Source organism: Ambystoma mexicanum, chromosome 13, assembly GCF_040938575.1.
Source record: "Ambystoma mexicanum isolate Mex_15411 chromosome 13, UKY_AmexF1_1, whole genome shotgun sequence".
NCBI classification, from domain to species: Eukaryota; Metazoa; Chordata; class Amphibia; order Caudata; family Ambystomatidae; genus Ambystoma; species Ambystoma mexicanum.
Window position 1 is genome coordinate 489,764,816 of NC_090938.1, and position 17,411 is coordinate 489,782,226.

Sequence of the window (17,411 nt, forward strand, 5' to 3'; positions counted from 1 at the left end):
CTTTTATCCGTTCTTCTACCCCCCTCCCCATCACTTGCCCCATTTTCTTTTCCCCATTTTGATGCCAACTTCCACTTGTTTCTCTCCCACTTTCAGTTGCAGTCCTCGTCCTTTATCTCGCTCACACCCCTCCACCCCCCCCGTTTACTAATTTTGCTTTCTATTGCTTTTCTTTCTTTCTCTCTCAATCTTTATTTCATGTTTCTCACCATATGATTTCTGTGCTCACCAAACAGTTCCACCTATTCCTTGGAGGGACAAGCCTCATCTGGGCTGGCCATCGCCCTCATCCCCCTCCCCCGACAGCGGTGACACAAACAGGTCATACGTTAGACTGTATTATCCAATGCATGATCGGTTACAGAGGGTAACCCTTCATTTGTTCCACAAAGTGATCAGATGGCACAGGCATTTCATTTTGCATTAATAATACTATCAATAGTAATCCACCCTGGTCGGAGAATGTGGGGCTTCGTGTACGTGTGGAATAATAACGTGGAAAGTTAAGAGGAAAATGATCCCTTGCTAAACCTGGAAACATTCAATGCAAAAGTATTGAATGTGTTTAACCACTTAGCAACTGCCCAAACCAGGCCACTCAGGTCTGCCCATCCAATAAATAAGTGGTGGATTTCCCCAGAACTAAGACAAGAAATAAAGCTCATTAGAGAAACTGAGCAAGTCTGAAGGGAACATTTTGAGTATAAAGAAAAGCTAGAGATTATGAGGAAGCTGCATATTTAGAAAAAAGTATAATGCAGGCACGGAAATACTACTCCGACAGTTTGATAGTGCAAAATACAACAAAGGAATTGTTCAAAGTACTAAAGGAATTGCATTTCCCATCGGCCCTTACTAGCCCAATCGTTACATCTCAGACATTTTGCAAAGATGTAGCACTCTTTTGCTTACGGGAAAAAAAATTAAAAAAATGACTAAAATTCACAAGATTTAAAAACTCTCAAAACTTTGGAAAATCCTCATGCGATTCGTTGATTTGTGTGAGAACATTGGTTACAAAACTCACTTTCACTCTTTCAGCCAGTAACAAAAACACAAGACTAAATGAAATTCGAAAAGATTACAGGACCTCCTCATGACCTTTGTTCCACCAGAACCAAGGCCACTAGTAATCCCAGATCTTTGTAAAATCATAAATTGCTCCTTAAGGTGTCAGTGATCATCCCGTTGCTAAAAAAGAAGCCCTTCATCGACCCAAGATTCCTCGCAAACATGTCACAGACACCATATCTATAGCATATTAACGGAGACAGTGGCAACAGTACAACGGCAGTCCTCCTGGAGGACTGCAGCTGTTAGAAGATGCCAAGGCTGGATTTGGACCTGGTCGTAGTACAGAGTCAGTAATTGTGGCGGTCTTGCGAGACCTGCGAGTAATTCTAAATATTTGACTTGATCATTCAACAGCCGTCAACACCAATCACCCCACTCTTCTGAGACGCTTGTGCAGGGCAGACATCAAATGCAACGCAGGGGCATGATTCGTGATTTCAACATGGCATTTTAAATGTATGCAGACGATACATACATTATTTTGAGACATTTTGGACTTTAAAATCGCGTGCAATTGAATGCACAGAAAGCCGAAATCCTATTCTGGAGTCTTGCTCCCGCCTTATTACAAGGTAACATTCAGTCAGGATGTTTTAGAGAAATGGACTGACACTTATTGGCCATCATCACACAGTCACTGTCCTCCTCCTGCAGCCAAGCTCGAGAAGCTAGGGGTCTGGTTGGACTGTTCCCTTTCACTGGACACCCAGATTATCACGGTTTGCAGAATTTGCTGCTTTCATTTAAGGATCCAAAAGACTGACTTAGTTTGGTTTTGTTCAAAGAGTCCAAAGAGTGAATGCTTTTATTTCCAGCTGGCTTGGCCATTCCAACATTATCTGAGACTTTCTAAATCTGACTGCTTAGATTTCTGATCATTTAGAAGACTACTGCTCCAGCTTGACTGTCGTGATCATATACCATCAGAACTTGGAGCACTTTACTGGGTCCCGGTTGCTAAAAGCATATAATTCAAATCCCTTTGATTCATAAGGCCTTTTACAACCATGGGCCTTTATTAGGTTTGGGCTAATGCTCTATAACGCAGTTAAGAGTGCAGATCAACTTCTTCCGGTTTACCTATCACTCCCCGGTACAAGTGTCAAAAGTAGGGCAGACTTCTCCGTCCAAGCGACAAAGCTTTGGTATGCTCTACCTCTAGCCATTCACTCCCTCCAAAAATATCTGGAATTTAGATGTTGTTTTACAACCTTTCTTTTTCCACAATAACTTGGAAATGGTCATCAGTACCTAGATACCTTTAAATCAAATTGCTGCACTTCACAAATCCAATAAACATAGCATATAATTGGCAAGGATAATTGGCTCTCTGAACTGCTCAAAGTAGAAATTGCATGTGAATAGAAACCAATTTAAAGGAGGAGCTGGAGCAACAAAGACAGATCTGGTATAGCTTTGCAGGATTTGGACTTACGGTACGAGGCAGGTAGACGTTTGTCCTCAGATTCTGCAAAGACTATTGTATCTCCCGTCACTGCAGCAACCCCTCCCCAGGCAGTCGCATTAATCATCCATCCATAGAAACGACCCTCTGTCACTTGGTCATTATCTTTGCCGTCCTTCTTGAACAGGTCTCACAGCAAGAATTGACTAAGGCTAGCAAAGGCTTTCTTGACCGAATGGAATCCAGTATGAAGTGTTTGAGGACCTGCCAGACACCTCAATCCACATTGTTAGGGGATTCTTCCAAAGTTCTACCAACAGGTAAGACGGTATAACATGATCCCTTGGTAAATAGGCCCCACCTCTTAGTATAAGTCTGTACTACCCTAAGGTTTGGTAGCATGGCAGAGCAGTCAGGCTTATCTTAGGGTACGACGTCCTTTCATGGCCTGCAATTGCAACGCCAGGCATTTCGAAGTATATATTATAACAAAAAAAAGGTCATCATATTTTCTAGGGGGATGGGAAAGGGCAGCTATGGGGTTGATGGGGTATGGAATGGGTAAAAATGGGTGGGCGTACCTTCCTCCGGCCCCCAATGAACGATTACGTTTTCATTAGAATGTACAAGTTCGAATGCCTGGCGTTGTTATTACAGGCGATGAAAGAACATGGAACCTATCTCAGGAGGAGGATGTGAGCTGTAGGTAAGTACAATGAACTCAGTAAATACACAGGCCCAAATATACTCTCACACTTGTAGTTATAGTAAAATAGACATTTATTTTATATACACAAAGGCAAAGTTATATTCTGGCAACTATATATAGTACTATTTAAACTAATCAACACAATAGAAAACATCAGCAATATGCCAGGTGAGTAAACAAATAGTAAAGAAATATACAGTTCATGAACAGTTCAATAATAAGTAAAATCACTTGGTATAGTCACTAAGAAAATGTACTGTTTTATAAATAAAATGGGTTATTCAGCACCAGCAATAGCAGTTGAATATTTTCAAAGACTTGTAATACGTGCCAGTGGCCTAGAGGCTTCAGTAGTCCATCTATATCTATGTAGGAGCTCTTCAAAGTCAGATTGGAGGGGCCACAGGTACGGCACAGAAGCAGAAAAGGCAACGTTCCAAAGGATTCCTGATTGTAAGTATGATGCTTTTGAGGGTCAAAAAGGGTTTCAGGGACCTTGGGAAAGGCTCCCTAAACGAGCACAAGCATTAGGCTAACGGTATGGGTGAACACCCAAGCACCAGAATCAGCACTCCAGCAACACAGGAGCGACACAATGGTTCGAGGCAAGTACAACCCATAGTCCCACAGTACATGAGGAATGATTAATGTTAGGACAGTTTTTCTGAAGTCCAACTAAGGGCTTAGTAAAACCATTAAACTGAAACAGTACAAGACTCCACTCTTAGTATAAGGCTGTACCACCTGAGTTCATGGTAGCATAGACAGAGCGTCCAGGCATATCTTAGGAGGGAGAGAAGGCTGTAGAATCAGTACAAAGAAATTGTATTATAATATTGTCCAAAGAAACACTGACACAATATGTATTGTAAAAATAAAGGGTTTATTTTATATACAAGCAGACCAGGAGATTCTTGGGTAAGTAAGTACTAGCAAAGTAATTAACACATTATAAAAACACAACATATGCTTTAAATTCACACATCAAAGCACAGACTTTATTTAGAACACCCAACACTATTTCTACGGGGGGTAAGACCTTTATATGCACATTCAGTATAGGGCACACATATTCTTGGGGAGTAAAACCATAAGTTACTTTCAGATTACTTTTCAGTAATGCAAGGGTAGTAGACCCTGTCAGTTATGCTGTGGCACACAACAAGGAAATCACAGTCAGCCAACTTGCAAATATTTTCTGAATAGTGGAACACATTTTCAAGGATCATCATATACTACTTTTGTGATAACACAGTTTTACTAAGTCAGTAAGATCTTTTTGGGGTAATATACAATTCCAGTTGTTTTTCAGCTCAGTGGAACACAGGCTAAGATAAGCAATACCTCTAAACTATTTTTGGATGCTCCAGGCAGACCAAGGTTAGCTCCACCTAAAGGAACACTTTTCAGGAATGGCACACAGCAATTCTAGGCAGGTAAGACTTAATGTTGTAATATTCTACTACAGTTTGCTTTTCAGATCAGTTCAACACAGATTAAGGTAAGCAATAACTAACTTGTTTTAGGATGGCACATAGCGAACACAAGGTAAGTAAAACCTATATACGTTTAAAGGGGCTATAAGCAACTTATAGGTAAGTATAACCTTAGGCAGACTTATTCTGAACAGGCTAACAGCAAGTCAGGGGGCGCAAAACCCAATTGGGGACACTCATACATTTACCCTAACAGGAATAGTAAAGTGAAACCAACAGCATTACTTTTGGGGAAGAGGCACAACCAATAGTAACTTAACATTATATATACTTTTCAGAATAGTGCTACACACATTCACGGTAAGACCATGTGTAACTGTGCCCTCAAAGTTACACTTACCAACCAACTTCTTTTACAAGTAAGTAACCTTTCAACACTTCTTATTCTTTTCAAGGCAGAACCTTTTCTTATCTAGTCCTTCCCTTATTCTATAGCATGAGTTCACTCAGAGGCAGTAAAGGGACCCTTGTGGTCTAGGTGCCAGTTGTAGGCAGGGTGACATAGGGTTCAGTTGCAGGCAAAGTCAGAGTTCCAGAGGAAGACTGTTCAAACAGGTAAGTAGTTCACTTTAAAGTTAGTTGAAGGTGCAGGGACTTCAGAGAAGACACCCTATTAGGATTCTGCAGTGGGCCTGGGTGATCTTGATGAGTGGCCTCCCAATTAAAGAAAACACACCAAAGCTATACAGAAATCACAGTCTTAAGGTATGTAAAATACCCCCGCCAACACAGTACCTGAGCACAGAAGAAGAGTTGCAGCAGGAAGACATAAGGATCTGTAGCCAAAAACATGGTTGATGGGATTCCTTTGTCAAGAAGACAGGACTCTGGAAGGACTTGTGCAGTATCACAGGAGAAGGCTCCTGGCAAGAGTTTCCTCATGGCTGGAGATGTGACTCTGTGGATTTGGTGCCTTTTCAGGAGCACATAAGACTGAATATTGCTGGTTGCATTCTTGTCGTTTGCAAGGACCAGCACTCTGAAGCAGGGACTTTTTGAACTGGAATCGTGCCTCTGGAGATCCAACAGGATGCCCACGAAGGTTCAGTGAGATTCGGAATTCAGAAGTCTGTGCACCGTACAATGGCTCTAGGTCCCACAGTATTGGGGTATTGCAGCATGACGTAGGATGGCTTGAAATGCAGGTCTTCATGGGTCTAGTGGGTCCCACCTGGCTCTGGGTCCGTGTCATCGTTTTTGGAGTCCCCAGGTCAATTGGAAGGAAGGGCTACAGCAGGACATCTGGAAGTCCTCCTAGTCCTGCATTTCACTCCGGTGTGAAGTGTTCACCTGAACACACGGGGAGGGTTGGAAGCTCCATTGGCAGATTGTGTCGGTGTCAGAAGTATGACTGCAGCTTGCAAACGTGAAGGAAACCCTCATGCTTGAAGCAGAGACCAGAGCAGATGCCAGGAAAGACCAGTGAGTCTACTCAACATATGTGACCCCGGGGCGCTCCAAGGTAGACCGCTACATAAGAATATATGTTTTGAATACCAAACATGTGAATTCAAAAAAGTTGGACACGACTCAAAGGGGAGAGGTCGAATTAAAGAACATTGTAACCAATATTGCCAAAGCCATGAGGGGGCCACAATTAAGCAAGGAGAATATAATATCCCTAACGGGAGGGGTAGCATAAGAGAAAACTATAACCCGCATTGCCAAAGCCAAAAGGGGACAATAGTTCAAAGGGGATATAATTTACCCAAAGAGGGATCTCTAACAAGACGATACTGTAACTAGCATTGCCAAAGCCAAAGTTGGGAGTGATAACAAGACCATTTGCATATAACAATCCTAGAAAAAGATACCCTGTGGAAGAAAGTTGTAAACTACATTGCCTACAACCAATAGGCTGTGCAAGAAGAGATAATAGACTGATGGAGAAAGGTCCTCCTTGTAGAAAGGATTAAGGGGGAGAGAAGTATAACCTGTATTTCCTATGGCAAAGCGATTAATCTGAGAAGCATTGTCCTTTTGTACGATTTACATGTTGAAGAAGTTGTGAATCAAATATTTTGAAAGTCAAGAGACAGGAGGAACAGTTGCCGATTAAACCTCAACACAGAGTACAAGTAGTAGTGATGCCCCAAGACAAAATTCATTACCATGACAATGAGCAAATATATCTAGAACAATCTGGTTTGGAAATTGCATATCTGTTGAGATACAGTTCTAATTGTCAAAGAGAGTTTGTTTCTTTAGCCCAGATTTGAAAAAGTCTCTGCTGAGCTGAAACACGTGTTATCAAAGGCTTCTCACACAATAAAATCTAACCAAATTTGAAAAATTGGCACAGAGTCAAGGAGTCTCTTCTATTTTCAATTTATCTCAAGAGGGGTCAATGTGAGCTGTAAGGTTGTGACAGAGTTTCACAGTGACAGTTATTCAAATAAACACTTATACTCAAAGTTTCTTGATTAAACAATTATTTGTTTAACAGTCAGTTTTATAAGCCTTCTTCAGAAGGGAGCAAAACATGTAACACTTAAAGTACACTTCAAAACACACTGTTTCTCTAAATCAGATGATACCCATTGGGGATGGCACACAGACACTTCCTACAACCTCTGGTGACTTAAATAGCTATGACACTGTGGACATTGATTTATCACTGGTACATTTAGAGCAATACTGAGTTTGGGTGTAAAGGATTAGATATGGGAATAAAACAAAGGTTAACAAATAAGTTATTTTTAAACCCTCCAATGCAAAGTAAATGAACCCTTACCGGGAGGAAAAGCAAAAGCACAAAGTCAGAGGTAAGAGTCTCTCAGGGAGCCAGGACAGTCAGTCAATGTTAGTTGTGCAAAGTCTAGGGGAGCTAAAGATCTTCTTGCAGGTAAGTAAAAGTCTTGCACAATGTTTTTAGAAATGTTTGTGGAAATAAGATTCACTTGAAGGGCCACAAGCTGGGAGGCTTGTGAGGGCAAAGCTGCAAGCAACTCTGCAATGGCAACCAAGACAAGTCTCAACTGAGAACAAGTAAGACTACACAACAAGAGGCAAGTACTCTTAGGTTTTACAGTACCTTTGGTTAGAAGAAAGGGTTCCAGCTGGCTTCTGTTCCTGTGTAGCTCTCCAGATCCTGTTCCTAGGCCTCAGTCGTGGGGACAAAAGGGAGGACGTATGGGGACTCCTGCACTACAATGGGAAGGTTGGCGGCAGGAAAGGTTAAACTTCAATTCAACGGCACTTCGTAGTTTCAGCTCCTCGTGTCTATAGCAAATAGCAACACTGCAGTCTCTCGGATACTACTCTAGACTTTCCTCGCATCTGGGGTCCAACACTCTGTTGAGGTGGCTCAGGCTTGGTCAGTCCTGCTTCAGGGAAGTCCAGAGGATCTTCCTGAAGTTCGAGTCCGACTTACAAGCGATGAACTCTATCTGGTGTTCCTCTTCCTGGCACTTCGGTCCCTGCAGTAGCAATGGAAGCACAGCCAGGGGAGACGTTGTCCTTGCAGGGCTTCTCTAGTCGAGGTGAATTCAGAGCTCCAGCACAGCACCAGGGCGTCACCGGGCAATCACCTAAGAGCGCATTCCTGTCTCCTAGGAGACTAAGCACAGGGAGTTTCGGGCACCTCCCTCGCTTCCTGCCCATGCCAGACACCCTGGAGTCAGAGGCGGGTGTCACTCGTGAAGACCGCCAAAGACAAAACGAACAAAGGGACCAAACCTAGTTTGGCACACAGAGTAGGGTCCTTTCTACAAAGAAATGGCGAAAAAAGAAGACCAGGGTCATTTTGACAAAAATGGCACCCATGGGTGCTGTACCATGGCTGCGGACGTAGCTCGCAGTAAAATCCCATAATGGTAGTAAAAAGTAAACCACTGCCACCAGCCATTCAGTGAGGAAAGTGTAACATTAAAATGTTACATGAGAAGCTAGACAAAGGGGATACTAAGTAACCCCTCCAGCACCCTATTGTAAGATAGTGTGTGCTGGGTCTAGAAAGTTACATCAATTTCACTTTATTGCTCTGTGAAACAGTAACTTATCCCAGAGAAGGTATTTAAACCTTTGGGAAATCTAAAAAGACTTCCCTGTGTCAATGCACTGAAGGTGCCATGTGACACAATGTAAAAGATGATGCCTATGGAGTTGGGGTCTCTATTGTAGAGGGAATTAGCACATTCCGATAATTCTCCCTAACATGTTGTATAACCCACATTGCACATCTACATGGACACCTTTTGCCTCTTTGAGGAGGCCCAATGGTAGGATGTGAGCATCCACATTACAGAAAAACTGGTATGAAGCGATGAAGGATACACAAGAAGGAATCTGAACATAGGATCTTGGCAACTGATGCCCCAGTGAGGGCAGAGGAGTTGTTTTGCTGAAAAGGAAGCAACTCTGATGGATAATAGGTCTTGCGTTTCCAGCTAGATACTTTACACATATGTTATCTGACATTGGCTTACCACTCTCCCAGTTAAGGTACTTCAAGGGGGAATTGTCGGACCACTGCCATCCACCATTGATGTCAAAGTCATTCAGCCCGATCCAGAGGGTGGAGCTGTATCCACTCAGCAGCCCTGGGGTGGAGAAAAGAAAGAAGGAAAGAATTATGAACAAGCAGAATAGGAAAGTTGAAGTGCGGTAAACAAAAATAGACCTTGGAAAATATTTGAGGGATGAAAAGGGTACCTAAAAAAATAAAAAATAATAAATAGTGTACTGGAGAAACTGTAGCAAACAGTAAGAACAAGGCGGCAAAAAGGACGAGTACAAGGAGATGTGTGTTGAAGAGAGCAAGAAAGTAAGTACAGTAACAAGTAGGTGTGATGATTTGGGTCAAACAAAAAGGGAAAATGAAGAAAGTCAAAAGATTACAAAAAAGGAGCATTGCATAAGAAACTTCATATTTATATTGCAACAGTAATACTACAAGATCATTTTTTTGTTTATTTTTTTATTTGCATTTTTAAAGCGCTCATACAGCCCGTGGGCATCGAGGCGCTGTTACAGGAATAGTTTGTTTTTTAGATGTGTAATTGCTTTTTTTTGTCTTAGTTGCGTATTTATAACGCGCTTAAATACCCAGAGGTTTCTAAGCGCGGACCCGGGGATCGAACCTGTGTTGCTTCGTGTTGTCTTGCTTCCAAGGCGAACATGTTGCCGCTGAGCTATCCTCCCGGAACAATAATAAATAGAACTATCAGATAACTGCATTCCTGCAACCGCTGGTTAAGCATTCATGAATTCTTTAGCATACAGAACTTTGTGGGACTTTAGAATGTCAGGCCAGCTATCTTACCACCTTTAGGTTCTCCTCGTTTGAGCAGAATTTTTTTTTATTTTTTACTTTTTATTTTGGAATCTGCGTACCACACACTTCCAGAAGACCTGTACATGGTACGTTTAGAATGCATAAAGGCTTGTTGTACACAGTACACACATTAACATAAGAAGTACATCATAAACAGAACATTGTTTGGGTAATCCAGTCACGTACAGTAGAAACCCCTCCCAAATGGTCTTCAGTTGGCTGTGAATGGGGATAGGTGAAATATATGTCTCCTCTCTCGTTCACATGTGTCAGTTCCGTCGTTTAGGGGCAACACATGATTTCCAGAACCCAAGGATACATTTATTGGCAATGAGACATGCTAAATTAAACGATGTACGTTGCTTAACATTCACTTTACCAGATATTTCATCGGGGCCAGTGTAGGCGGTACATCCGTCATTTCCACCAAAACCTCAGCCACCTCTGACCAGAATTCCAGTATTAAATGGCACGACTGGTACCCAATGCAAGAATTCAGCTGGTGTATAATGGCACTTTGGGCAAGCATCAGAGGTGCCAAGCGAAAACATATCAATTTTGGCAGGGTATAATGCAACCGATTAAGAACCTTAAACTGTATCGGTTGATATCTGGCGTTTAGCTCACCTCATTAGTATTGAGACAGTAATGTGTGCATGTGCCCTTCAGTATCTCATGACCAATGTCTGCTACCCATTGAGTGCGAATTTGGGATCCTGTCCCAGTGGCTTGTTGTACATTACGGTATAGCTCAGACACAAGCCTCTGAGTCACAGGGACCAGGGTGATGATACCAAATAGTGAATTTGTCAGGTTCAACGGGGAAGGATGCCCATTTCCTCCAATACGCCACGCATATTGCAGCATAGTAGAGGAGTGCTCCCAAACTGCAAACTTAAGTCACGCTTGGAAACAAAGGTCCCATTTGGGAACATGTTTCCCACTGTGAGTTTGCCTTCCAGATCCCATTTAAGCTGTATGCCTCTGTCCTGTGATGGTGGTATATCCAGATAGCCCTACAAAGACACCTTGCTGCAATATGGGGCTTCATCTCCTAACCGTTGGAGCGGTTTAGTCCATGCCTCTTACTGGGTCAAACAGTCATCTCCATATTGCTTACCAAATACGACTGCACTCAAGTCCAATGGTCTTACTCCCAGCACCTCAAATGCAATGGGTCTATGCATCGGTGGAAAGGTAAATCAATTCTTGGCAAATTGCACCTTAGCTACCAGATAATACAGTTCAAAATCCAGTGCCACCAAGCCCCCTTGGTTGTATGGCTTCACTTCACCCATGCCAGTCTAGTGGCACCCAATCCATAAACAAATTTTGCCACAAAGGACTAGGCCTTGTTGAAAAATGCTTTCCCCGGCCATATTGGTATATTTGTAAAATAGTAAAGGAGTTTAGTAAGCATTAACATCTACAACAAAGACAATCGGCCATATAACGATAAGGGAAGCCACGACCAAAAGTACAGTTTGGCGCGAAGGGACGGAATATACCCGACCAGGTTATCATATAGAGCTTTTGATGATCGAGAAACACGGATCATCAGGTAAGTTATAGAAGTGGGAGCCGACATGAACCTAAATAGAGTAGTGGCAGGAATCGAGTTTTTCATTAAAAGGAATAGCTCTGATTTGGTCCAATTAATACAGTATCCCGAGTGACAAGAGTAGGTCTGAATCTCATCCAGTATAGGGTGAAGGTACTGGTCTGGGTCTCAGACAAAGCAACGCGTCATCCACATAAAGGGAAACTAAATCCAGTACACCTGCTATGCCTAGGCCACTTTGGCCATTCCTCACCAGGACCAGCTTCATGAGAAGTGCAATACATAGGGCAACAAAAAGGGGAGACGGGACAATTCCTGCCTAGTACCCCTACCCAGAGAGATGGATGCAAGGGTCTCGTTTGGCCAGAATCCGACAGGAGTGGAGGAATATAGCAGCCTGACACATTCAACAAAATAAAAGCCCAGACGGAAAAAGTCCAGTACCAGAAACAGAAAGTCCTATGATCCTGAATCATACCTCTTCTCCGCATCCCAGGTTGCGGCATCCACGTTTGCCTAGGGGCTTATCTGGCAGACTATACAAAAGAGGCATCTCAAATTTAAGGCTGTGTATATGGACAGGCAAAAGCCCGCCTGATCAGAAAGAATCAAATGTGGCAACAAAGGCATGAGTCGAAAAGCCAGAAGTTTTGCATACATTTTGGCATCAGTATTTTTCAGAGATAAGGGGTGGTATGAGCTCATTTCTTCTGGCAGCTTACAAGGTTTTGCTTCCCGGAATGTAGGGGGAAGCATACCTACCTTCATCGCTTCATTCCACATGTGTAGAAGCAATGGTGCAATAAGCTGTTTAAATTCCTTATACAGTTGAACACCCAGTCCTTCTGATCCAGGAGACTTGCTAGACGGCAAAGCCGATATCGCTAATAGTATCTCCTCCAATGTAAATGGTGCATTCAAGAATCCAGCCACCTCAACTGAGGGGGTCGGCAATATAATAGTATCCAAATGTGTCTTGGTGTCAGCTCGCTTCTGCGTATCAATTTGCGTAGAAGGTACCATAGAATCCAGCGAATGCATCTCAGTTGGAGGAATTATTTGTACGGACCTCAGCACTCTGCATTCGTTTCCCTGTGATAGTGTTACCAGTAGAAGTGGACTGCGCCACCCGTGCCAAAGCTCTGCCCGGCCCATCCGCCTCTCTATACCGGTGAGCCATTACAGGCTTACTTATAGAATAGGTTTCCCTCTCAGCTACTTCTCTAAACTTCTCCAGCTCTGTTTGAATAGCCGCCTTAATGTTCGCCTCATGATACAGTCCATAACAGTTTTCAAGGGTGCGGATCACTAATTCATGAGCATGCAACTCCTGCCGGATTGTTTTGAGCTGGCCATCCGAAGTGGATAAGGACAACCCTCTGGTGAATACCTTAAACGTCTCCCATAGCGTAGAAAACTAGGAGAGCGAGTCATCATTAGCTTCAAGAAAAAGGTTAATGTTTACTGCAAGTGTTTACAGGAATGCCCAATCCCGTAATATCAATGCGATCAATCTCCAGATAGGCCTGACAGGTCGTGCTACGTCAAGTCTTAACATCAACACTGCCGGGGAATGGTCAGAGTACGTATGAGGATGTATATGGCAACCATCCAGAAATGTGAGCAGCGAGGTCGATATTAACCAGCAATCAATTGATTCTTGAATCGTATGTCGTGTACAGTGGAATAAAACTAGTATTCCCAGATGCAGGCACCTCCAAGCATCTACTAGGTTTAACTGTTCCGTGACATGTTTGATGGCCTTTGCAGCATTGGACAAGGGCCTACGGGAATCTGTTGCGTGAGCATGATCCACGTCAAGGATGCTATTAAAGTCCCCTCCCTAAAGTATCGCACAGTCCACGGATGCATCCATAATTTGAGCCATCTGCATATAGAATGTAGTGTCATCTAAATTAGGGATATATATGTTTTAACCAATAGAATAGCAACCCAAAATAAAGTACCCACTGTCGCCACATACCTGCCCTCAAGATCCACAATGGATCCAATATGCCAAAATGGTTAAAATGATGGCTCAATGTGAACACCCCACGAGATTGAGAGGAATATGACGAAGAATATGACGTACAATACCTGAATTTCCCAAACCTTGTAGCCAATGAATGCATTTTTTGTAATATAAGTATCTGTGGTGCATGAGGTTCAATTTAAGTGTTCAATTTCTTAGCTTTTGCCCGATTATGTATGCCCCTTGCATTACAGAAAAGAAGTGTTAGGGGGTAGAAGTAAGCAGGAATGACAGAACATACCGAGCCAAAACTGCAACACCGCCGTCCACCCGTCCCTATCTGGAGCAACCTTGGGAACCGGCACTACCACCGATGCCCATTTAAACTTTAATACAACCATCACCATAACTGCTTTCCCGACCTGTACTGCCCACCCCAACCTGACAGTAATCAAACCCCAACCCAAACAGTGAGATATCATTGGGTCATTATGAGCGACTTGGCAGCTCCTCAGGAGACCAAGAGGCCCAAACACAATGAGCAACATGTGCACGACATCCTTCATATTTCAGCGCAACGTCCTGCTGACATCCAAAAGGAAAATGCAGACCGGCCGGCCAGCTTTATCTCACAGAATAACGCAATCAGCCCTTGCCCTGTAGTGGCGTTCCCCCCCACCACTTCGCGTCATCTGCACCATAGGAGAAAAGTCTGGATAACTGAATGTTAGGGAGAATTTTAATTTCTCTGCCAATTCCCTACAACCTTAGAGACCCTTCCCATCTCTTTTGCTGGACTTGGGGCTTGTGATTTTTTTCTCCTGGGCTAGTGGGACCTTTTCCCACTCATGTATTTCTTGTGACTAGTTACTGTTTTATGGCATCTGCCAAGGCATCTGCTTTTTGCATGGGAACACACACAGCACCTTAGGTGCAGTGCCACTAAGAAGTCCCTTAGACTTCTCTTAATGTTTAATTACATTTTATTGGGGGAACTACAGTTCCCAAGAATAGTAAGATGATCCCTGCCTTACTAACCTTTTTCTGTGTGGGACCAACACCCACCACCCCATGTGGAGTGCTGGGGGGTTACTTAGTAATTTCCTATCCCACTTCTCATGTGAGATTTTTTTGTTACACTAACAGATTTTAAATAGCTGGTGGCAGTGGTTTAATTTTACTACCAGTGTGCATTTTTACAACAGGCTGAACCTTCACCTGCAGTACAGCACCCATGGGTGACCACTTTCCCAAAATGGCCCCCTGTCTTTTTTCTCGCCATTTTCTGTTTGTTAGTTCCTTCTTGGCCTTTACTCCGTTAGTAGAAACAGGTTTGAGTTCCTTGTGTGTTTTGCCTTTGGCGGGATTCAGCCCTGAAGCCTGTCCAAGGCTCCAGTGTATCTGGAAGGGCAGGAAGTGAGGATGGACAGCCTAGGCTGTGAATGAATGGGAACTTGCATAAAAAGGCAAGGTTTTTGGGACTAGAGGCAGTCGACCACTGGAGAGGAACATCCGAAGCAGAAGACTTGAAGAGACGCCAGCAGCACCCTCCTGGACCGCAAAGTGCCCGGTGTAGCCCTGCAGCTGTGCGGACCCCGTTTTCAAATTGACTGGGAAGACCCGAACGGGACGACTTCCTCCCTTAGGTTGGTGGGACCAAGTGCCCTCATGACGAGCCTCCATTTGGTGCAACCCATGACTGGTTGTGCCCCACCAGAGATGCAGAACCCAATGCCAGGGGTCCTGTGAGCATTGACGAGTGCATCGTCTTGCGAAGTCCGAATCCGTCCAAATCTTTGTGTGCATCCATAGGACCCTACAGAAGCAGTAAATCTTGATCCAGAGTCCCCTCGCCAGAGTCCAGGACCGAGGCAGCAAGCCACTTCCATCGAGAGCTTTTCTTTCTTCATTGGAGCTGAAAAAGGTGCCAAAACACTAAAGTGCCGCTGGATCAAAGGAAATCAATTCCTGGGGAGTCCCTCTCCAGAGTACTGCCACAGGAGCCCACCAAATATCCTCCCTTTCGTCACCACGACCAAGGTCCAGGGAACAAGGGTCTGCCAAGCTGTAGCAAGGAGGAATCCAGCTGTAACCGTTTTCTTCAAATCAAAAAGGTACTGTGGGGCTGGGGGTATTCACCTTTTAGCCATAAGTTGTGCTTCCTACCTTGGGAAGTGCTTTTGTTACACTTTGGAGTTGATCTCAACTCACCTGCACTGGCCTAACAGCTTGCGCTTCCTACAAAGTAGCCCAATTGAGTTAGTGATTTCTTCTGAACTTACTAACTTTGTCAAGACTTTATCTAAGAAGAAGTGCACCAGGACTATTGAGATTGTTATGTTATGTTATAGGAATTTCTAAAGCGCACAGTCACCCTCGGGTATCTTGGCGCTAGAGGGCAAGGCAAAAGGCCATAACCAGAACCCCCCTCCACCTAAAAAAAGATATGTTAGATCGTTTTTTTTTTTATGGCCAGCGGAAGCTCATTCCATAGCAGAGAGCTGCTGCTATGGAGAAAGCTTGTCCCTCAATCAGCACACGGCGGAAAGAAGGCACACAAAGCATATCGGCTGAGGCAGAACGCAGACAGCACTTAGGACAGAAACGGATGAACTTCATACGAAGATATTCCGCACCCTGATTGTGCAAAGCCCGATGGACAATACATAGTGCTTTCAACCTCATGCATTGGGTCACTGAGAGCCAGTGAAGGGCCCGAAGCACCTGTGAAATATGGGCCCCATAGAGCGTACTCGTTGCCACACGAGCTGCTAAATTTTGTAAACGTTGCAGTCACGGGACAAGCCCCTTCGGCTGCACCAGGTACAGGGAATTAGTCCAGCCGGGTAAGCACCATAGCAGCCACCACAGGAGGACGAAGAGGGGCAGGGATCATGGGAAGGACTTCTTTAATACTATGAGCTGAAAATAACCGGCTTGGGAAACAGCTGCTAATTGGTTGTCCATAGATCGAGATGAAGACAGGACCAAACCCAAGTATTTCACCTTCACAGCCGGAGCTGGAAGGGGACAAGAGAAGAGAGGGCCAAAAGGAGGACACCCAAAGTGAGGAATCAGGGAGACAACCCACCGCCAACACCTCAGGCTTGCCTCCGTTCAATTTTAGCTAATTGTGGTTCATCCTATCCCCCACGGCCACCAGGCACCTCTGAAGGCACGACGACACCTCAGCCTGATCAAGATCTAAACAGATCAGGATTTGGGTGTCGTCGGCATCAGAATAGCACCAGACGCCAAAGGAGCGGATGAGACAAGAGCCCAGATGTAAATATTAAATATAATCGGAAACAAGGAGGAACCCTGCAGCACCTCACAACTGATATGGCAGGGGGCAGATAGAAAAAGGGGCATGGAGAGGAGAGCCTGAGTATGATCCGCCAGGAACGAAGTAAACCAGTCCAGCACTTGCCCAGATAAGCCCATCTGGGCTAGACGGGACAGCAGAATGGGGTAGTCGTCTGTGTCAAACGCTGCTGACAAGTCTAGCAAAATCAGGGCACCGACACCACCCACGTCCACCAGCATGGTCATATCATCCTGGATAGAGACCAAGACTGAGCAGGGTCTAAGAGGTGAGAGGATTCAATGAACGTGGAAAGTAAAGGTGCCACCAAGGACTCCAAAAGCTTTGTGAAGAAGGAGAGAAGAGAGATGGGTAAAAATTTGACAAAACAGACGGGCCCAGTGATGGCTCCTTGAAGAGAGGGACAACCCTAGCAGCCTTAAGCTCTGGCAGAACCAGCGCTGACTGGCAAGAATCATTGATAGCTACCGTGATCTCCATCAGGAGATCTTTTTCATAACAGCCAATGGGACTGCGTCAGAGGGGGAGCATGACTTGATCTTATGAATGTATTCTGAATTTTTGTGATAAAGAGCGTCACACAGTTCCCGGGTG

The 17,411-nt window shown here is 44.1% G+C and overlaps 1 protein-coding gene across 1 annotated transcript in view; it reads right to left on the reverse strand.

Annotated features, from left to right (window-relative positions):
• The window catches only part of MRC2 (mannose receptor C-type 2), a 587,074-nt gene that overhangs the window by 367,796 nt on the left and 201,867 nt on the right, over positions 1 to 17,411 (reverse strand). Inside the window, exon 5 of the mRNA XM_069634149.1 lies at positions 9,112 to 9,225. Coding sequence (XP_069490250.1) covers positions 9,112 to 9,225 — 114 coding nt within the window. The remainder of the gene's footprint in view (positions 1 to 9,111; positions 9,226 to 17,411) is intronic.